The sequence below is a fragment of the Stegodyphus dumicola genome, chromosome 6, assembly GCF_044657685.1.
Source record: "Stegodyphus dumicola isolate Sdum_Otavi_A_Nest chromosome 6, ASM4465768v1".
Classification (NCBI taxonomy): Eukaryota; Metazoa; Arthropoda; class Arachnida; order Araneae; family Eresidae; genus Stegodyphus; species Stegodyphus dumicola.
Genome location: NC_140773.1, coordinates 35,897,194 through 35,920,976, shown reverse-complemented (window position 1 = coordinate 35,920,976; position 23,783 = coordinate 35,897,194). Strand labels below are relative to the sequence as shown.

General features: G+C 34.1%; 1 protein-coding gene across 1 annotated transcript in view; it reads right to left on the bottom strand.

The window, feature by feature from the left end:
• LOC118182172 (protein turtle-like) overlaps positions 1-23,783 on the bottom strand; it is a 553,469-nt gene that overhangs the window by 86,358 nt on the left and 443,328 nt on the right. Inside the window, exons 8-9 of the mRNA XM_085818215.1 lie at positions 10,306-10,599; positions 4,180-4,311 (exon numbers count right to left, since the gene is read on the bottom strand). Coding sequence (XP_085674341.1) covers positions 4,180-4,311; positions 10,306-10,599 — 426 coding nt within the window. The remainder of the gene's footprint in view (positions 1-4,179; positions 4,312-10,305; positions 10,600-23,783) is intronic.

Here is a 23,783-nt window from a genome sequence, read left to right as displayed (position 1 = left end):
CAATTGTGTTTCAAACTATTATATTAATTGTGGAATCAGAGACGTTTCTTTATAGTTATATTAATAAGAAATAATTTTGAATTTTTGATATCATTTAATTTCCTTGTCAAACATAAATATTTTATTATAATTTAATTTTATAAATAAATAACAGTTCAAAATTCAGTCTGGAAAGCTTCATGACTTGCATGGAAAATTTTCTAATGACTTCTCAAATTGCTTATAATGATTTCCGTTCGTTCTAAGTTTTAATACCAAATTTGATATACTATTATTCAAATTAGACTATTTTCTGACATCTTTTGTACAAATGGCATTGTATCCATGTCAGAATCAAATACTCAACTCAAAACCTGAGAATTCATATTTGATGAAATTATAAATAGTTTATTGCATATTTCTTGCAACCGCATGCAAATAGATACACTGAGAGTTTTATATCAATTTTATAAAGTAATAACAGGTCTAAATATATTAGTCTGTCCAACCATGTTGAAGAAACCTTTAAAAAATTAAAAATAGTTCTTAAGTTTAAAACAACATAAGTTTGTATGATACAATAAATGATTCTTGAAAATACAAGCGCACAACAATTTTTTGCCACCAGGCAGGCAGTTAATCTAATACTTATCAGATTTTAGCTTGCATAATCTCTTCTGCAATATTTAGCAAGCAGTCAATTGCAGATACTCATGAGGTTCACTGTTGGACAGTAGCATATTCTGCATAGTTTTCAAAAGAATTTTAAATAATATCATCATTAAATCATGTCTTAAAACTTATCACAGAGAAGGGCAATACTATACTTGCAAATTGCTCTCCTACAAAACATTTCAATGAAAAATATGCAAATACAAATCCCACAAACACATTACAACTGCAGTTACAAATGCAAAAGATAATACTCACGCGTATTACAACAGAAGACTCTTCTTACCTTTCGGATGGAGAAATTCATTATTACAAAGCAAAATTACATTTCAGTATGTCGCCCAGTTGATTTGTAGTTGGGAAGCTGGTTTTCATAGCCTTAAGCCCACGTTCGAATTCCGGAGAAAGAACGGATGTTTGAAAGAGAATAGTTCCTTTACGGTAAAAGTCATTTAATATATTTGCGAGCGTAAAGTTTTATAGAGTGTTTGGAGGTAGATGAAGAAGAGTAGAAAACCCTCACATGTGTTCCCTTGGGATATTCTTCATCAAAACTGGGACGGAACTTCGAATTTCGAAAGGAGTAATTCTCATGCATCCTGAGCTATGATCTCTTATGAGACGATTAAATGCCCAAATCGATGGATTTGGGCCTTTCCTATTGAACGCTTTAAAGTTCAAGTATCGGGCCATTTGAAATCACGAAGCAGTAACTCTTATAATAATGACAACCTTGTATTGAATTGATCCCTTTCTTGGTCTTGTTAGACGCCATTATTTAGTAAAAGATCATTTGTACAAGTCATGAGCCATGCCAGCTAATCTGTTGAACTTCATGAATGCTTGACATAAACATGAGTAGGAGTATATCCATTTGATAAACAGACTTCTTATAAACGCTTATTTTGCTCTTTGAGATCTGTATATAGGAGACTTACACTGTAAAGATATATTATCAGGAATCAAATTTATATATAATTTTCTTTATGACATAAAAGGCAGTAAATAGGTTCGGATATTATTTCCACGCTGCTGAGAGTGTTAAGAAAGACTGCGGTTGAGGCCGGCCTACAGGCAGATTTTTCAGTTTGTTAAAGGGCACTTATTAAATGTAATTTTGAGCTTGTTCCATCTATTAAGGAGTCTAATCAGAAGTGCTGGTCCTGGAGAGTTGCTCGCGTAGACGCGGAACCACGTATAATAAATCTTTATCTCGTAATTCTACAGTTCAGTTTTGGAGTAAAACTGCAACTGAGATACCGCTTCGTAATGAAATTGCGTAGTATTTATTCACAGGGAAGTTTAAGTCAGGCAAGAGAAAAAATGTGGAAACTTCGCGAGTAGCTATAAACTAACTGATTATTTCATTAAAAATAACTTAAATATTTATGCTACAATTTGCCTATTAAAATAATGCAATTAAGTACAGCAGAATGAGACAAAGTATTAATCAGAATCTATCGCCAAAAGACAAGAGGCAAAGGGCGATTAAAGAAAACTCGTGACTGAAATATTAAATAGCAGAATAGAGAGAGAGTGCCTGTTTTGATTATACAACCACATATATCGACTAAGGTATAATGCGGAAGTTTACGTTAATCATAATAAAAAAACAGTGTACGCTGAAGTACAGATTATACATATCACACCTCTGATTTTGACATGCGATTTTTACATATAAACTTCGTTCTTTTCTAGCTCGATTCATCCCTATACGCATATTAAATATAAAAGATTTCTGTAATCATGTAAAATGCGATATATTGATTGTAATTAGTTATTTATTTTTTAGATGGCGCCTTTAAAACGATATTTTGCAGTTAATTAGAATATGAGTGAAACAGCGGAGATAGTAATGATTAAAAACAAGAAAATTTAACACCTCAATCCAAAAAATAAATAAATAACTAAAAATTGTATATGGTTACTAAGTTATTACCAATCATTTACATCATTACCAGCATTACCTTATAAGTCTTTTCTCTGAATAGGTCATCAACATGTTATTTCGTAGATGGGATACTTTCTTCCCCCTCCTCCCCCCGAGAAAAAAGAAAAATCTGAAAGGTTTTATATTTTAAATTACGTCCAAAGGGGCGTTCTTTTAGCGTTTTGAGTGTTACCTTCATTTATTAAATATCATGTTCTTTGCACTTAAACCATAAAATTAAGTTCAACAGCAATGTCGCAGAATAATTTTTAAATGAGCTTATCTTTAGAATTTCTGATACACAGTTCCGCGGCCGCTGGAGATAGAAAGGTTTTATTCCCCTGTAGAGTGTTGCCATTGTGCGCTTTTAAATCGTTGAGTTTGTTAATCAAAAATTCGTTAAAGTTTTACAAAATATGAAATCGATAATAAAACAAATTCCAAATTTCAAATTTGGTCTTTCAGATGCCCATATTCGCAGTAGGATTATGTTATTCAAAATTGGATTGCTCTATAGGTGTCGTTGTTTTATTACTATGCGAGAAACATACATACATTTATTCAAATTCTTCATTATTTAATGTGTATATCTATCTATCTATACTATGTGTGTGTGTCTAATAGCTTTGCAGATCGTTGCAATAGGCTGACAATGGCTCATTGCGTAGATAGAATGATGAGACTTGCAGACAGACGTAGCCATCGATTCAATACATTTTATTTCTGGTTTTCTGGTTAAACCAGTTCTGGAGACGCAATATCTAATTCACATAATTTTGGGCGGAATATGCACCTTCAGAATTTTATAAGCTTAACGCATCGTTAAGACAATGGATGATACAGAGAAGCGAACGGCGACATGTTACTTTGATGCAGGCAAGAAGGGAAATGACGCATTCTGAAAGAAAATGTAGGAGAGATAAAAAAAAGCTTCGGTTCTCAATAGAAATTTAGTTCAGGGATGGATAAAAGTTGTCAGGCTTGCAGCGAAGCGGATTGATTTTAAAATGATGTAGTTTAGCTTGAAATATTATAAATAGCTCCTATTTTTAGCACAGAAAGAGAAAACAGTCAAATTAAAATCAGGATGAAAGGAACTATTACCAATTAAATTTAGAAGTTTGCTTTACATATTTTTATATCATATATATGTATGTATGTATATGAGTTGTGTGTATAGAAACTGAAATATCTCACTAATACCACTTTTGTAACGGTTTTATGAAAAAATAGAATGAAGATTTGGTCTGGAATCGCTTCTTTATTATCAAAGTAATTATACTTTACTACAGCTGCTTGATATTCTGCTAGAATGCTTATCTACAGAAATAATTAGGTATTTGGATTAATTTACTAGATTACTTCGAAACGATATCCAGACTGATTTATTTGATCTGAAAGAAATGACACCAATTTTGACATGCGATTTGAATGTTATATTCCGTAAAATATCTGATGTCTTCTCAGCCGGCGTATGAATTTCGATAAAATATTGTTTCACAATTTATTATTAGGCCAAATAAAGCATTCATGTAAAGTACAGTATTAGAAATGGACTGATACATATCTTACTGAAAGAGAAACTGAATTCAGTTTACCTTTCGTCCCTCTTTCTGGATGACTTCTTGATCGCATTGCAATGACAATAATATAAGCTGCGACGATTAATAAAATTACAACACCTACGATAATTCCAATAATTGAAACTGTCGACCACATAAGATCGGAACCTGAAATCACAGAATTAAAAATGAGATGTAGAAATACATTTAATCATCAACATGAAAGAAATCATTAAATGCATTTTTTTATTCAGTGCAGCAAATTTCGCAGTTAAAAAGTGTAAAAAAAAAAACAGAATTTTAAGCTCATATTAGAAGTAAATGTCAAAAATCACAGGTAAACTAGATGATTCGTAAGTATTCTGTTGATATACGTTTACGCGTATATAATAAAACTAAAATGCATTTTGGAAAATAAAATCATTAAAATCACAGTGAAAATAATTTCGAAATTTACAATTTTAGCTAATCAAAAGTAATTGTTAAGGCTAAACGTCTAATAAGAACAAAGAAATATAAAAAATTCGATAATAAGATGCAGGAACATTTTTGATTAATGTAATTGCAAATGAGTCTTTTATTACATAAAATATAATGCAAAAAAGGTTTAAAAATTATCAGTAGTATACAGGAAAACCTTAGCTGACGTAATTAACTATTTCATAAAGTGCTGTGCATTAAGTGAATACATTTAATAATAGAAATAACATTAACAGTCAATGTAATGGGAAAAAAACTATTAGCGTAATTCATTCTTAAAAAATGAAATAGAGAAATATTAAATTGTCAGCATTAATATAATTCCATTCTACTTCTACACAGTTTTCTCATCATTTAATTAGTGGTTCGATGCCATTTAAAAGGAAATATGAAACTTTGTTACCAAACTTTTTCCGCTATATATATTTACGCAGCATATCTTCATTTCTTAATCATCACCCAAACTTGGTAAAAGTATAGTTTAGGGTACCCCTTGGCGAAACTTGGCGATTTTTGGCGAAACATGGATACCGATTTTGTGCAATTCTTTGACTCGTTATTTTGGCTTGCGAAGCGCCAAAAATCGCTTTAAAAAAAAATTGCGCCAAAAATCGCCGCTACACAAAGCCAAAATAACAAGACAAACAATTGCACAAACTCGGTATCCATGTACACATCAACTTATTTTCACTTAAAAAAAATCCCCGAATTGCACAAAAATGGCATTGAGCACTCCTTTGACTTTATCCATGTACACGTCGACCTATTTTCACTTAAAAAAAATCCCCGAATTGCACAAAAATGGCATTCCGCACTCTTTTGACTTTATCCATGTACACGTCGACTTATTTTCTCTTAAAAAAAATCCCAGAATTGCACAAACTTGCATTGCGCACTCCCTTTACTTTGTCCATGTACACATCAATATATTTTCACTTAAAAAGTCAAAGAAGCACCAAAGTCTACAATATAGGCAAACAAAAAATACTTAATCTCAATAAAATGCATTTTAAACCAAACAATAAAATAACATAAAAAAGGAAAAACATGTTATACATTTAAGCACTACCAAAAGCAAATATTCACTTACCATGATTTTCGAGTTCGATAAGTACAACCAGAGCCACGTAAAAATCAAAATATCAATCATACTCAAATGACTTTTTTCAAACCAAATACTCTTTCTGATCGAACGCTTCCCATAGTGACCATCTGAACCTTTCTTCTTATAAACCCATTCAAATCCATCTAAGCGGTTTTAACACACACCACAAAAAAGCTTACAAAACATCCCATGATTCAAAATTTTCCAGAATCATGCATCCGATTACGTCACAATAGGGTTTCCATAACATTCAACTACTCAGGCTACCATAAATGAAACAACAACTTGGCGATAAATCAAACAAGAACTTCGCCATAATACAAGGGGTACCTTAAAGTCTACTCTACCCCCAGACGTATTCCACAAGAGGCGATTTGAATTTAGAGATCAGTTAAAAGTCATGTGGAGCTAGATCTTGATCCTAAGAAGGATAGTCAAGACCTTCTGAAACCCACATTTCTTTACTGCTTCTTTAACAACGACATCTGGTAGCACTGAGACACTGTCCTGCAAAATACTTGCATCATATTCCATACCCTATGTTGCGTACCTTTCTTTAAAGTCTATCATATGGATCTTCAGACATTTCTCCAAAATTCTGCTCATCATCCTTTTCGTTGATACTGTACTTTTTCTTTTCTTGTTGACACTTCTTTCGGTATCTTCCATTTTATCTATACCCTCTTTACCAGAGAATGTTAATACAGAAGTTTAGCTTTCTATTGCTTTTGCTGGCCCACCAGCGGCCGAGCGGTAAAGTCTATGAACACTGGTAGTTCGGTCCGAGGTTGGAATCCCCCGAACGGGCTGTCTGCATGGGCATTCATTCATTCTACATATTTATTAAATAACACATGAGGAAACGTTAAAATAAACCTATGAAATATGATCTATATGATAACAAACTACATTTTTGACAAAAGGAAAAAGCAGGTAAATGAAATCTGTTTATTTGAAGCCATTGAAACTTTCACAAATCATGAAGCATAATAAAAGACAGCGCATACAAATGCAAAGAAAATTTAGTCAACAAATAATTGAACAACTGACGTGAACAAAAAATACAGGCTTTGGGTAGAAGGTACAATTACATACATACAGTTTCTGAACAGTTAAGTATACAATTTTAGGTATATGAAACAATAAAGTTAGAAAGTAAATAATAGTTCAGAAGTCAATTTATGGTTAAACCGCCTCATTTTGAATGGAATACTAAATTGTTTATTTATAGTTTTGTATTAAGTTAAATAGCTTGTGAGGATTTATATACTTATTTCTGACTAACTAATTTTAATTGCCTTGCTAATAGTTAATTTTGAGTTAAAGTAACTTTCCTATCGTTCTCGTTTTCACCCATGCTTTTCATGTCAGAATGTAAATGAGATAGCGCGCGCTTATTCAGACTGAGGGAGAAAGAAGTACCTATTTAAAGAAAAGTTTCGCAAGTTGATTTTGTGACGTTGAGTGCTTCTAGTCATTAACTTTGTCTCGCCGGTTTTCTACAATCCAGAGCCTTCCTGTGCCTTACTTTATCTTGTGAACAATTAGGCTGATCTAACTACATTTGATTTTAGTTCAACATTACTTGTTTAAGTTAAGCCAGAAGTGCTGGCTTGTGTAAACCTAAGTTGGGTCATTGTTACTTCTTTGTTCAAATAAAAGAGCTATTTACACACTTCTTTTGACTTTATCTGTTTACGGTTTAAGACAAGGGGATTATTCCTCTGTAGTCTTTCTAGAGCTCATGGTTTCACGCTACCAAAGAAAGTGAGAATCTATAAGCTAAAAACTAAAAGCACATTAATAAATTAAGAGCAAGTTTAAATTTAAAGGCCTCCAAATAATTCAGAAGCCTGAAACTGCACTTATTTGGAATTCAGATAGTTAGGCTTCCACTATATAACTAACCGCTAAAAGGTAATATCATACTAATTTGAATTTGAATGCTTTAATTCTTCCTCACTGAATTAACTCGCAATTTAAACGATTATTTCAATGGCTTGCTTAAAACAGTAAGTGGTGATAATATAAATCTGCGCGTATAGCGAGAAGATTAAATATCTGGGTAGTGAAATGCATATAGATTTTCACAAAGACCATTTTCATAGTGCAAATTTCACTTCAGAAGCATATCCTCACCATTATACTCAGTTCGAAGAAATGAACAATGGTATTTCCTTCATTAAGGAGTCTAATTAATCAGAATGATTGATGCAGTTTTAACGATGGTGCAGTTCAAAGGTGGTTGCTGCTATCTTGTTGAACGTTTAACGATTAGTTCGCAATTAGGCTATAAACTTACCCCTCTAGTATGCTTAGCTATGTGAGGGTAGCATAAACTTAAGCCTAATCTCTTAAGAATTCTATGCACTGCGAATTCCATCAGCACGTTAACTAATGAGGTTTGCAATTATTTATTCTGATAAAGTGTGAGACAAAATGCAAATATTCGAGGCTTTAAATCACAAACAATGACATTTATTCACTTTAGAAAATGATCTCGCTGATAGAAATTTAGGAATTGGTGCATTGTCGCATGGAAAATATTATCTAGGAGCACATCAATATGACGCTTATTAGTAGCAAGGAAATACGATCTCTTTAACATTTCTCCTCATAATTTATTTCCCTTTTTAATTAATTTTCTCCAGAGATCCTGATTATCTTGGCACCGTACCAAATATCTGAAATGTTTGTTGTGGCGCATAATGGCACAGCATTTGAATTCAATGTTTTATGGCCTTTGCTATTTGCGCACAAAAGCCTAATTAGCCTAGATCTACCCAATGATTTTCCAAATACTGTGAATTTCCATATGATAATAATAATGAAAACATAATAAGGCTATATGCTTCCGTAATGGATGAACGTTTTAGATTCAGTATACTTTAAAGAGAAAAAATTAGTACGTTAATGCAATAAATAAAATGTTGCTTTAAAAGCTGCTAAATTATTATTTATTTTGAGTTGATTTCTGTTAGAAATTATATTTTAAAATAGCTGATCCTTCATGTCCGTTTCTTCATGAAACGTTTTTTATAGACGGCATTAAATGTTAAAAATCAAATATTTTCTGTAACTGCTAGTAATTTTGTCCTCTTCGAAAACAATCTAAAACGACATTATATAATAAACATACCAACTCTTAAAATCTTAATTCTGAACCCACACTTATATCATTAAAATGCTTAGTTCAGTGTATCTATACTTTTACTTATTTACAGTAGCCTTGTGAGTCAATAAAGAAGATGTTTGCTAATAAAAAATAATTAATAGTTCCTTATTGGAGTATATTTGATAAAATAAAAGCCTGACTATGAATGAAACGTTTGAAAATTTCTAAAAGAAAGAATTGCCTTTGTTATGAGGTTGACAAATCTTGTCATGTTATAAGGTATTTGTCCCGCCTTCTTAGCATGCCTTCGTAGTGTAGTGGTCAGCATGCTCGGCGAGTATTCGGGAGGCCCGTGGTTCGAGTCCCGTCGAAGGCGTTGCTCATTTTTCATCTCTCCTGCTTCGAAATAACTTAATGTCTCTACAATGTAAATAACCGGATTAAGGCAGAGGAGGTCTATATATGTTTCCTTTATTATATAAACTATTAATTTATTTTTTACCCCTTTTAATAGTGCTGAGGAACTTCTTGCACGGATCGTAGTAGCTGTTGGAGAAGGAGAAGTCCGGGACACGCCCGGTATTTTCCACAGCATCCGCTCTTCCATGTGCCGGAGATGTGAGGCCTGCATGGTCGTAATTTTGAATATCTTTTTTGCTGATTATCGTTGTCTTTTCTTGTTCTTATGGTTTTGGTTTCTGCTGTACTAAGCACAATAAACATGTTTTCTCACCGTAATCTTCTTCTTCTTGTCTTGTGTTTTGTGTTATTACTACAGCACCAGAAAAGCGTTTCCGCCCAAGCATTGCTATGTGATTTTTCAATCCTCTTGGTGTAGCCTCTATCTCCTGAGAGTTTGTAACCATTTTGCCGAAACACTCTGCATATATATGGATTTATAGAGCGACTTGAAATTCGGCTTATACATGAGCTTTTAGTTTTGACTGAATATTTGCTGCAAATTCTACATTTCATCTTATAAACGGATCGTTTTACAGTAATTATTTCTTTTCTTATGGATTATATCTTGGCTTATGGTCTTCTGACTTTTCTTATCATCATCAGCTTTCCTCCGTACCCCTAAAGATTTTGATTCTTATCATGAAGGTTCAATTACCGGTCGAGTGTTACTAATCTAGCCCTCTAAGCGGCAAGGCCGTATATGTACGGTCTAAAATAATTATTGTGATATCTGTAAGAACGTATATATACGTGCATATTAAAATATGTCAACGAAATTAAGGCAATATATCAAAAGAAAACAAATCCAGGTATGAAATACCAGTAGAGTTTTTACATTAAAATAAAAAAAAATAATTTGTTCTCATAGTAGTTTTGGGAAATTTGTGCTTTCTTAGCGAAACCCTTTCCGCCCAGAGAGCTAGATCCATCTGACATAGACATAAATAAATGAGAGACATAAATCCAAATAAATATATTAAACGTTTGAATTCATACTTACCTATTGTTTTTTGCAAAAGTGTGGTTGCAACTAGAGCTACAGAATTGCTTCTGCCTTTCACATTTGACGCGTAGACAACCAGGACGTACGATGTAGTCGGTGTTAACCCTTTTGCTTTGAATACTGGTCGTACGAAACTTGTTAAGTTATCTGTCATATGTTCGGCAACGGAATTATATATTTCCATATGGAATATTTGTGGTAAACTGCCGTTATAACCTGGTATGCATTCAACAGCCAGTGAATCATAGGTCAGATTAGTTACCACACAGTCGAAAGGTGGCTCAGGAGTACCTGCAAATAGAATGGTAATTGCATGATACATAGTGATATGTAATACAAACTGATCCATGCCTTAGTCTACTTCCCGCTTTAATCAAACCAAATAGCCTAGAAATGCTGTTTAATGGAAGTGCTCCTAATTGCCTTTGAATTAGCGTGTTAAATGCAGTATTATTACAGGTCTCTAGTATTTCGATGCTGTACACGGCATGGTATTCTGCATAGCAGTTATACGACGACACAGTATCCAGCATTGATGCATAATGATTTACTACTATTAAACACATGATATTTAAACGTACATAATAATTAAATGCATATTATTATCAAACCTATAATGGGCATATAATGATTTGCAGAATGTTTCATTGCATAACTTCATTGTAAAATACAGTCAAAAGTGAATAATTAGCATTTCTGATATTATATAGAGAATCTGGCAGAACTAGTTGATGTTAACAAAAGATAATAAACAGAGCTATATTGTGAAGAATAATAGCAAACTGAATTGAAATGCAGTGCTAGTAAATAAAATCTAAACATATTTTATAATATACCGTGTTATGGTATATTATTTAAAGGATAATTCTTGTAATCATTTGTGAGTTTTTTTTTATTTACCTAACAGTTACTTCATGTCTAAAATCTTTACTGTCACTTCTCGTTTCCCGTTGTCCCGCCAGAATGCATATTAGCTCACATGTATGTAAATAAGTGAAGGTTTGAAATTATTAAGCCAGAGCATGTTCTGCCTCTTGAAGGCCACATTACTAGGTTTTCTATTCTAAATTAGAGTTTCTGTTTTCGGCGTTGCTTCTTACCGGTAGTCAAATTCACGCCGGTGAAGTCCGAGCCAACTTCGCGATTAAATTGCTCTGTGTCGCCTTCTGTTGGGTAGTTATTTAAATTTAGCTTATATTGAGTTTTTACGTTGAGTTCTTGCCATAAATGCTAGCGGATTTGTAAGCGACAAGCGTTTCTTCAGGTCATCTGAGTTTAAAATAAAAGGTCTTTTACACCCTTCCCATCACGTGTAGCAAGTCAAAAGATCTTTCAAATAGTAACTGTTCTGCGAGTCTCTCTACATCATTCCCTTAATTTTTCAGATAGTTTAACTTTACAGTGAAGGACTGTGAGCATTCTGCGTTTATAGAGATTTTAACTTGAATCTCAAGTCCATTTAGGAAAATGAAGTCTATGTTACAGAGATTTCTTCCAGTTTTGTTGCTTTCGTCTCGTTCTTAGAGCGCTTATTGTTTTCACCCTTTGCGGCACAGTGTGTCCGCTCTGGACACACCTAAAATCTTCCTTCTGTACGCACAGAAAAACTGAATGAAATGAAAAAGGATTTATAGGTTACTATAGGTTACTCTGAACATTCTTTATTTATAGTAAATGGCAGCTCAACACAAACCAGTCCATATATTTTAGCCATGTTTTGTTTTTCGAGACCCTCATTTTTCAAAGAAATCTTCCAAATTTGTTTAGGGTATAAAAGGAATTGTTTGAAAAGAATTCTATGCTTTTTGTGGCTGTATGCTTATCTCCTTATTCTATATTAGTTTTAAATTTTTACCTTGAAATCTTGCCTAAAATCAAACGGCGAACCCTAGATGTACCCAGACTGGGCTATCACCGATAATCTAGGATAACTTGGAAGTCTGTATTCTTTGTTTCTCCGCATCTCATCGGTCAGTTCATTGACAACAATGCTCGTTTCAGCATTCATTTCGAAGCTCTATTCAATCAGTGTGCCGCAGAGTTAAAACGATAAGTGCTATCTTCACAAAATTTTACTTGTGTACTCCTCTAGGCCTAATTAGACTGCCTACCTTTTTTTTTTTTTTTAATTAAAACAGCAAATTTAAAAGGTATCGTGCCGGAAAGGGTTAACGAAGTTTCTGAGAATTTATGTGCAATATGTTTGTGCGCACAAAATACTGAAAAGTTCGAAAAGAAGAGAATGCAGTCTGTTTCTTTGTAGTTGTAAATTGGGGATTAAATTTACAAAGTATAATCAAATTTTATTTTAAATCATGATTATCATGTATTTAGTCCTCGTATTTAGTAGATTCCTATGGCGTACCATGTTTTGTGAATCGGGGCTATAAGCAATAATTGATTGGTACAGAAAATGGGGCTTAATTCAAAATAATAATAATAATAATAATAATAACAAAAAGGAAGAAAAATCTGAAAGTTTTCTGATTTTATATTACGCCCAAAGAAGCGTTTTTTAACGTTTTGTGTGTTACCTTTATTTATTAAATATCATTTTTTTCGCAGTTAAACCATAAAATTTAAATTAACAGCAATATCGCAAAATAATTTTAAAATGAGCATATCTTTAGAATTTCCGATACACATTTCCGCGTGCTGGAGATGAAAAGGTTTTGATTTTTCCGTACAGTGTTGCCATTGCTCGCTTTGAAATTGTTGAGTTTGTTAATCAAAAATGTGTTAAAATGTTACGAAATATGAAATCGATAATGAAACGAATTCCAAACTAGGGCTTCCGGATGCCTAATTCGGTGAAGGATTACGTTATTCAAAATATGATGGTTCTAGGTGCCCTTATTTTATCGCAATGCCAGAAACATACAACATTTATGCATATTCTTCATTATTTAATTTATTGAAATATAATGCAGGGATCTAATATTCGGTGGCAACAATTTGAAAAGTGAACCTATATTTCATCGCAAAATGCCAAAACGAAATTAATAGCTCTTCTGTGTTGACGCTTCTTTGGGCCTTAAAATAAGCTTTTCTTTATTTTTTTTAATTGTGCTAATTAAACTACAAATTACGCATAAAAATACTGCTTAAATAAATAACAGAAAGCGGAACTTATTTTTGTTTCCTTTTTTGCCGAACACTATTAAAGGAAAGGCGTGCTCTTTCGGGCGAAATATCGACATATCTCGAACTTTTTCTGCAACATCTTCATTTCTATTTTTTAAATAGAAATCTATTATTTTCTTAAGCTTGTATTTAGTTGTCAGATCTTTATATAAACACCAAAATTTGAAACCAGACATTTATAAAGCTCAATTTTGAAATTTTCTGCTAATTTTGTAAATAATAATGAAATTTACAAATACAACTCCAAATTTTTAGCTGAAGTTCACGCTATTCTGTACACCTTTACTGGTAAAACTTTGAAACATCAAAGTTTTTATCTATTGTTTTTCTTTGAAATAATGTTCTTCAATTCAGATTTACATTCTACCAGATTTACATAATCAATTAACTTCTTTTATCAACAGTCATTGCATATTTCAGGATTAATAATTAGATGTAATTTCTACAAATCTGCTTAAGTCTTTCTCCGCTAGTACGTTTCGTGTATTTTTAAGTCTAATAATGTTAAAATCCATGAAGGTGTCAGTGATCGTTTTTCAATCACGTTTTTCAATCTTTGTCAGTGACAAATGGAAACATTTTATTTTAACCTCTAAATTAGTTTAAAATATTCATATTTGTTAACATGTTCTGGATATATTTCTAGAATTTACCTTGAATTAAAATTTCAAATTGATAACCTGCTTCTACAAACATGTTAAAGTGAAACGAGTTAAATGAATTGCAGTGCTCTGCGAAGTTTCGCAGTTCTCAACCGGTAAGAGGAAAACCGTAGTATTATGCAAAGTTAAATCGTGTGTATTTAATTATGGCAAAGCACACTAGGGCTATCTGCCTAAGGGAAGGGATGCCTTCGTGGAGGACGTTCTAAGGGAAACTGGCTCGTATACACGTTACACATGGGAAAAACCACGAAAACACCCATGCAGCCAGCCCGTTCGCGGGATTCGAACCTCGGACCAAACCACCAGTGTTCAGCGACTTTACCGCTCGGCCGCTGGTGGGCCAAAGTTAGATCGAAATCGCATTGATAAGACAAAACTAAGCTGTATGGATGTTATGCATATCCTGCTTTATACCATCATAAAAAAACTTAAGTGTACACCATATAACTTGTAAGGAATATAAAATTATAACCATTTTTTAGTGCATTTCAGTTACACTTATTGGATTGAATTACATTTACTTCGACGATACCGCATAAACCACAAGAGAGTAAATGCACTCTTAAAAATTCACAATATTTGTTTATCATAGCGACACTCTGGCGCTAGGTTCATTTAACAGCGTCATATTTCATTCATTTTATAACTCAAAATGCACAAAATTTATATCTTTTGAAGAGTTATCTAATCGTTGCCACATGTTCTATTCAAATACTATAATAAATCTAAGACGATGTATAAGAGAAATTTAAAAAAAGAAAACGTTTTTCACAGACGATTCAGTATTTCTCATTTAATTAATTCAGTTCTGACTTCGCGATAAGGCAAAAATACATAAAACCTCAAAATATCTATATTAAAAATTACGAAGTAAATCTCAAATACTTAATATCTCAAATCCTCGAAAACATTCCAGAAAGAATTAAGCATGATTTAATTGGCAAAAATAAATGCATGCGTTATCTTTGTTGTTGCGAAGATAAGTTTCTCTAGATTGGCAACAAATCCACTAGTCTCCTGTTTCAAATGTGAACATCAACGGCCGCCATTAAAAACAGGCTTAGCGGCAATTAAACAACTTTAAAATTCAGAAGTCAAACAACAAAAATCAGCGTTATACCTACAAAATTTTCACAGGACTAGTTTCGATGGTTTTACCGAACCATCATCTTCAGCTGCAAAACCGCAAATGAACAAGATAGGAAATAATGATTAGATAAGATAAGAAAGCCTGGACAAGAATAAGCAAGTGGCGCCATCTCTTGGCGAAACCAGAACTAAAACATAATTTCTCTAAAAGCCGAAGGCAAATTTGGATTGGAATTAGGATCGTTAACTAGAACAAAAAGATTTTTATGAATGTGAAATACCTCTAGAAAATCCAGTTCTCCAATGGAAGATGTTTTTTGAATAATTTTGGCAGCAGAAAAATTGAAAGTGTGATTTTCGGACCAACAATGTTGAGCAACAGAAGATCTCTGTGTTTCCTTTTTTCTAACATATGCCTCATGTTCTTTGACGCGAAATTTTAAGGCTCTCTTAGTTTGGCCAATGTAAATTAAACCACACTGGCAAGGAATCCTATAAATACCCCAGGAATTCATATCCGGAATGGGGTCCTTGAGTATAGAAGTTGGAATTTTACTGATGGGAGAAAAAACAAACCGAAAGCTAAATTTCTGCAAAATATGTGCAACTTTATAGCTAATTGATGGAAAGAAGGGAATGACAACAGAATTTTTATAATCTCCTAAAATAAGAGTGTGGCTTTTAGTGTGTTGAGATGAGAATTTTTTAACTGCTTGATTAATAATGTTGGGTGAAAAGCCCAAAAGTGAACTGAATAGCAGGATCAATAGAATTCATTGTTGAAAGAACTTTATTTAAATCATCTTTATTACCTTCAAACAGGGTAAAAGTATCGTCTACGTAGCGGAACCATGCCGGGAAGTTTAAAGTTTCAAACAATTTTGATTCATAATAATGCATGTAGATATCAGCCAGGATGGGACTGAGGGGACTTCCCATGGCTAATCCCTCAGTTTGCTTGTAATATTTATTTTGGAAAACAAAATGGCCTTGAGCAAAAGTCTTGGTCTAGAACGGCCAAAATTATTCAAAAAACATCTTCCATTGGAGAACTGGATTTTCTAGAGGCATTTCACATTCATAAAAATCTTTCTGTTCTAGTTAACGATCCTAATTCCAATCCAAATTTGCCTTCGGCTTTTAGAGAAATTATGTTTTACTTCTGGTTTCGCCAACAGATGGCGCCAATTGCTTATTCTTGTCCAGGCTTTCTTATCTTATCTAATCATTATTTCCTATCTTGTTCAATTGCGGTTTTGCAGCTGAAAATGATGGTTCGGTAAAACCATCGAAACTAGTCCTGTGAAAATTTTGTAGGTATAACGCTGATTTTTGTTGTTTGACTTCTGAATTAGTATTTATTAGGCGTGTTATTGTGTCTTAATTATAGAAGCCCCAAACAGGCTTACATTTTGCTTTATTTTTGCACGTGGTGTGGCCGCCATTTTGTGATTGTAGGAATTTCGGTGAGTACATTTTTGCAATTTTCAAGTTATGTTTATGTTTTGTACATTTGGATATTGTGCTTTGCTTGTCTGATTTCATGCATTTTGCTTACAAACGTTTTGTTTTCTATTCATTTCAGTGAGGGATTTTTCTGCTGTTTTGTGTGTACTTTATTATTTTTCAGTTAATTTAGTTTGATTTTCTGCATTGTTTATCATGCCTTCATCCGTTAATCGTTTCACTAAATTACGCCTGAAACGGCAAAAATTCCTGAATCATCTTGACTTTTTACTTAAATGTAAATGTAAAAAATTGATCCCCAATTTTATTCAAATCAAAACTAATGAAAAACTTTCGAGTCGCGTTTCAAGAATTCTGTTAAATTGCAAGCTTGCCTTACTTCGGTCCGTGATAAGGGATACACGTCAACAATTGTCCAAAGTTGAACATGAACTCTATAAGCTTCATCTGGAACTCGCTAAATCATATCCAAAATTCACTGGCCTTGAGCAAAAGTCTTGGTCTAGAACGGAGAATGCAGTTAACCGTCATAAAAACACCCTTGCAGTTAAATTTGAAAAACTTCTTTTACAGTCTTCCAGTTCAAGTAGTTCAAAAAATCTTCCCATTGTAAACATCAAGCCAATAGTTAATATTTCTAATGTTAGTCTTTCAGAAGAACAAGAGAGAATTCTAAAATATAATTTTAACTTCTCACAAACCTGTAAACCCTCGATTCCAAAGATTTTGGCTCCTATCGAAAAAGCTTTCAAGTTCAGTAAAGTTCAGATTCACAGAAAGAAATGATTAGGCATCTTATCGCTCATAATGTGAAATTCAATAATAAACCTTTGAAACCAAATCTAACTGCGAGAGAAAGAGCTACAATGCGCGAAATTCATTCTAACCCGGATATTATCATTTCAAAGGCCGACAAAGGTGGCCAGATAGTCGTCATGGATAAGAACACTTACATCGATGGTGTCACTAAACTCTTAAACGAAGGACCATATAATCCGATCCCTAAAGATCCTTCACCTTCGGACTTATCCAAAATAAAAACTGCGATCAAATCTTCGCAAATCATTTCAAGCAACTTAAAACATTCGCTTATCCCATCTGTTGCGAATTGTGCCAGATTATATGCTCTTCCCAAAATTCATAAAAGTGGCATTCCTTTCCGCCCTATTGTATCAATTTAGGTACTGCCTCGTATCCTTTAGCTAAATATTTAGTTTCTAGATTTTCCACTCTATTAGACAATAACATTTACATCATAAAAAATTCAATAGAGTTTGTAAAAAAGGTTAAAAACATTTCTCCTAGTAATTTACTCATGGTTTCTTTTGATGTAAAATCATTATTCACCAATGTCCCAGTGGAGGGTGCATTAAGATGTCTAGAAACCAGACTTCGCGAATTTCATTTCTCTTGCATCGAAATTGATGAGCTAATTTCTCTCACTCAACTCTGTTTCAAACAAACACATTTTGTTTTCCAAAATAAATATTACAAGCAAATTGAGGGATTAGCCATGGGAAGTCCCCTCAGTCCCATCCTGGCTGATATCTACATGCATTATTATGAATCAAAATTGTTTGAAACTTTAAACTTCCCGGCATGGTTCCGCTACGTAGACGATACTTTTACCCTGTTTGAAGGTAATAAAGATGATTTAAATAAAGTTCTTTCAACAATGAATTCTATTGATCCTGCTATTCAGTTCACTTTTGAACTTGAGACTTGCAATTCTCTTCCGTTTCTCGACATTCTGGTCACACGTAACACATCCAACTTCAGTACTACAGTTTACCGTAAACCTTCATCGGTTTGCCTTCCACCACACTTTAAATCATGTCATCCGACTAAACAAAAGTTAGCTTCATTTTATTCCTATGTTTTCCGTGCTCTTCAAGTTTGCTCCTCCAAACTAGCCCTTGATGAAGAACTAAATTATTTAAAAGCAATAGCTATTGACAGGGGCTTTTCACCCAACATTATTAATCAAGCAGTTAAAAAATTCTCATCTCAACACACTAAAAGCCACACTCTTATTTTAGGAGATTATAAAAATTCTGTTGTCATTCCCTTCTTTTCATCAATTAGCTATAAAGTTGCACATATTTTGCAGAAATTTAACTTTCGGGTTGTTTTTTCTCCCATCAATAAAATTCCAACTTCTATACTCAAGGACCCCATTCCGGATATGAATTCCTGGGGTATTTATAGGATTCCTTGCCAGTGTGGTTTAATTTACATTGGCCAAACTAAGAGAGCCTTAAAATTTCGCGTCAAAGAACATGAGGCATATGTTAGAAAAAAGGAAACACAGAGATCTTCTGTTGCTCAACATTGTTGGTCCGAAAATCACACTTTCAATTTTTCTGCTGCCAAAATTATTCAAAAAACATCTTCCATTGGAGAACTGGATTTTCTAGAGGCATTTCACATTCATAAAAATCTTTCTGTTCTAGTTAACGATCCTAATTCCAATCCAAATTTGCCTTCGGCTTTTAGAGAAATTATGTTTTAGTTCTGGTTTCGCCAAGAGATGGCGCCACTTGCTTATTCTTGTCCAGGCTTTCTTATCTTATCTAATCATTATTTCCTATCTTGTTCATTTGCGGTTTTGCAGCTGAAGATGATGGTTCGGTAAAACCATCGAAACTAGTCCTGTGAAAATTTTGTAGGTATAACGCTGATTTTTGTTGTTTGACTTCTGAATTAGTATTTATTCGGCGTGTTATTGTGTCTTAACTTTAAAATTGCTGATAATTCTAAAAATATTGCACACATATTTACTAAAGGCATAAAATCCTTAACCGGAAGTTAAAAACAACATAATTCAATCATTTTTAAAGCAAAAAATGTACAATTTACAAACATATAAGAGTAAAGAAACTGAGATCACTGAGCCGGGTAATAGAGTGGTTATATATATAAATATATTTATATACGTTTGGTGCGGCCGATTGTAACCAAAATACGAGGTGCACATCTACATGTTATAGCAGTCCTATATACAAAATTTCAACGTTCTGAGGCTACTCGTTATGCGAGATACGTACGTACGTATTAAAATATGTATTAAAATTACGAAGTAACGTTAAATATATTACGAAGTAACACTTATTTCCTCGAATAAATTCCAGAATGAATTAATCATGATTTAATTCGCAGTAATAAATGAAGGCGTTATCTTTGTTGTTGTGAAGCTTAATTTCTCTAGATTGGCAAGAAATGTAGTATTCTGCTAAGTTTCAAATGTAAGCAAACATAGCTACCATGGTAATCAAAATTTAGGCTTAGCCACACTTTTCTATTCTTGATAATTCCACAATTATTGCATGAACGTTAACTATGGGCTTAAAAATCTTAACCAGAACAACATAATTGAATCATTTTAAAGCAAAAAATGCACAATTTACAGACATATAAGAATAAAGAAACTGAGGTCACTGAGCCAAGTAACAGAGTGGATATATATATACATACATTTATGCAATTTTGGTGCCGTCGATTGCAATCAAAACACGAGTTGCACATCTACAAGCTATAGCAGGCCTACATACAAAATTGCAACGTTCTGAGGCTACTCGTTTTTAATTCCTTGTACGAAGTAAAACGGAAGTATTGTCATAGCGAAAAGTTTCAGGCAGCATATTTCAACGAAAATATCCGTTTTGACCGCTATCGAATGAAATTTAACGATGTTTTTGCGTGATATCTGTACGTAAGGACACTTTTTGTATTACTTAATATAATCTTGTATTGATTTTTAACGAGTTAGTATATAATAGCTATGTTTTTATGCACTTATGCTAAATTTCACCCTGTATTTAAATAGGCTTAACTGTATTTTCATATGTATTTGCTCCAAAGGGTTTGTCCTTTTGGCAGTTGTTTTTCGCGAAATTTTTAACATTGTCGAGAAGTTGAACTTTTTGTCGAGATCCAGTTCTCGTCATTAGACTATTGTCGAATCTCACTCGACAAGTGTTCGGTTTTCGTTTTTTGACATTTGTATTGATTAAAATAGTGTTTTAAGTATATTTCTTGATCTCTCAACTGTCTTATAATATTCCTTAAGCATTGTTTCACTTTTTTTTTTATGTAATTTAATTAATTTTACTGGACTTAGTTGTTTCATATTGTGAAGATTGAAATCTATAATCTCTGCCTATATTTAGTGTCTTGCTATTATAACTGCTGATAATATACCTCGATATGTATTTGAGTCAGTTAAAATTTTAGTCATTCTGCTGTCTAAACATTACTTTGTGTATATTGATTAGTTATACAGGAATTTTGCTTGTATTATTCTCTGTTATCACGTGTCACATATACATTTTAATCTGATCGTTCTTAGTGACTTTTGGACATTGCACTTTTAGTCTATGTTTTACTATTGCTCTTTAATACTTTATAATGTCCCGTAAATCTGTTTTAACAACTGCCAGAGAAACATCACAGGGGGCTACTAGCGCACCCGATTTGTTAGACTCTGACTTACCTTATGCGGATAAAATTACACTACTCTGTGCTGATATACGCAAAGTAGCTACCACCAGCAGAGGTGGCAGAATCCTCTTATCTTCGGATCTTCGAGAGCATCTGTTACAATCTCTGACAACTTTGCAAACTTTGGCCTTACAGGGGCCTGAGGGCTTACCTATTCCAGAATTGGTGGACGCTGAAGTCAATACATCTACCATAGTTTGCTGTGAAGCGGTTCGACAACATTCTTTCCAGTCACCTGTTCTCCCATCTACAGCTGATCAGGCTTTGGCTCCTGCTCCATCTTTTGCGGATATTGTTCGACGACCTAAAAAGCCTAGCCTTATTATTCGTCCTAAAGCTGACACTACTAGTGATACGCTTAAAGAACAACTTAATACCAAAGTTCCGCTCTCACAACTTAAAATTGGAATAGATCGTATTACTAAAATAAATAACGGAGGTTTGGAGGTCTTCTGTCAAACACCTGATGATGTTGCGATACTCGAACAAGAACTCACGCGCTCTGATGTACCAGCAGATGTCAGTAGACCAATCAGACGAAAACCAAGAATTGCTATCCATGACTTGCCGGAATCAATCACACCGCAAACAGTACTTTCAGAACTCAGCGGAGCCACGGGATTGCCAGAAACAGCATTCACGATGCGATTCCGTCTCAGGGAGCGACAGAAGGGATACATTAAATGGATTGTTGAATGTGACTCCCCAGGTTTTGCTGCGGTCATGCGTCGGCGAAAAATTTTCGTCGGCTGGCAAGCTCACAGAGCCACTGAATTTATTGGAATTAAAAGATGTTACTCCTGTCAGCAATATGGCCATGTGCAAACAGAATGCAAGAGTAAGCGAAAATACTGCTCCTACTGTGCAGGAGATCACGGGCTCAAAGATTGCACAGCTCAAACACCTGAATGCATCAACTGTGGCGAAGCCAATAATCGTTACGGTACCAGATATGACTTCGCCCATCCCGCCTACCACCCCGATTGTCCAGAGTATCAACGTCGCGTCCAGCTCATCAGGGCAAACACAGACTACTAACTTCAATCCTTATAGTCTAGCATCAGGTAACTTAGTATCTGATTCTTCATTGGATCATATACAAAAAGATCTTAATACCACTCTTCTGCAACGAACTTTACCGACGGAATGTCTACAAATAAATCTTCAACATGCTCGAGCTGCGACGGCACAGACTGTAGAATATGCTACTTCTGAGCATATTGACTTCATCTTAATCCAGGAGCCGTATTGTCTAAATGGTAAGGCGGTTGGCTTTCCACTGCACTGGACACTATATCAAAAGGAAGATCCTTTACTTCCACCCCGTGCAATTATTGTCAATTGTAATTCTTCCTGGTCTCCTTTACTTGTCACTGCGCAGCGAGATATTGTTGCTGTTCTTCTGGAAGTTCATCATCTGACAGTCCTTCTGGTTTCCATTTATTCCTCACCGTCCTCAGAAATCGAACCTGTGCTCTCTGCGATGCAAGATTTACTGACCTCAATTCAAATTCCAAATTTGCTCTTTTCTGGTGATTTTAATGCTCATAATGTTTCGTGGGGATATGCTACTACGGACGTAAAGGGTAGACTTCTGGAAGATTTTATATCCAGTTTTAATCTCGTGAAACATAATTCACATGATGCTCCTCCGACTTTTGATCGTCAACATTCACATGGTTGGCCAGATTTGACTTTGTCTACTTTGCCTATGGCCTCTCTTCTTCAAGATTGGCGAGTAATTGAGGGTCTAAGTCTATCAGACCATAACTATATACGTTTTTCACTCGCGGGAACTACAGCCACCTCAATCATACGGCGTTATAATTTACCTGGCCGAAAGGTCAGACAGTTTACTGCAGCCATTCAAGCCAATTTGGCCTCTTATCATTCTCGTCTTCAATCTCTGCATTCTCGTGAAGATCTACAACATTTTACTAGTGATCTTATGGCTACCATTCGAATAGTATGTGATAGTGTTTTGCCTATTCGTACCACTAAGAAGTTATGTACATTAAATTGGTGGAATGCTCAGCTTCGTACTCAACAACAAAAATGTAGAGCTCTTCGACGTCGGCTAAAGCAAGAGCGTCGAAATAATATCAGCTCCAATACTCTGCTTCTTTACCGACAGGAAAGAGCATGTTACAAACAAATGATTATACGTGCCAAATTAACTAGCTGGCGCAAATTTTGTTCTGAGACAACATCTGTTTATGGTATTCATCATAAGATTGCGACCGAAAAGCTGTTTAAGCCAGCAACTTTCCATCTTTTACCTACAGTTAGTCCTAATAGTCACCTGACTGAATCAACTCTATCAGAAGTCCTTGATACGGTTTTTTCTACAGATGATAATTCAACTGATTCCTCCTTTCATCAGACTATTCGAAATCAAACTTCTAGTCTTCAAACACCAGACGATGTTATTTTTACTACTCAAGAAATTCGGCAAGTCTTACGCCAACTCCCTAATAAGCGCGCACCGGGTCCAGATGGTGTTGACTATCGTATTGTCAAATTGATTATTAGCACCAATCTCAGTCTCTTCCAAAGCCTGTTTAATAAGCTATTCAATAGTGGAACTTTTCCTCAATGTTTTAAAATTGG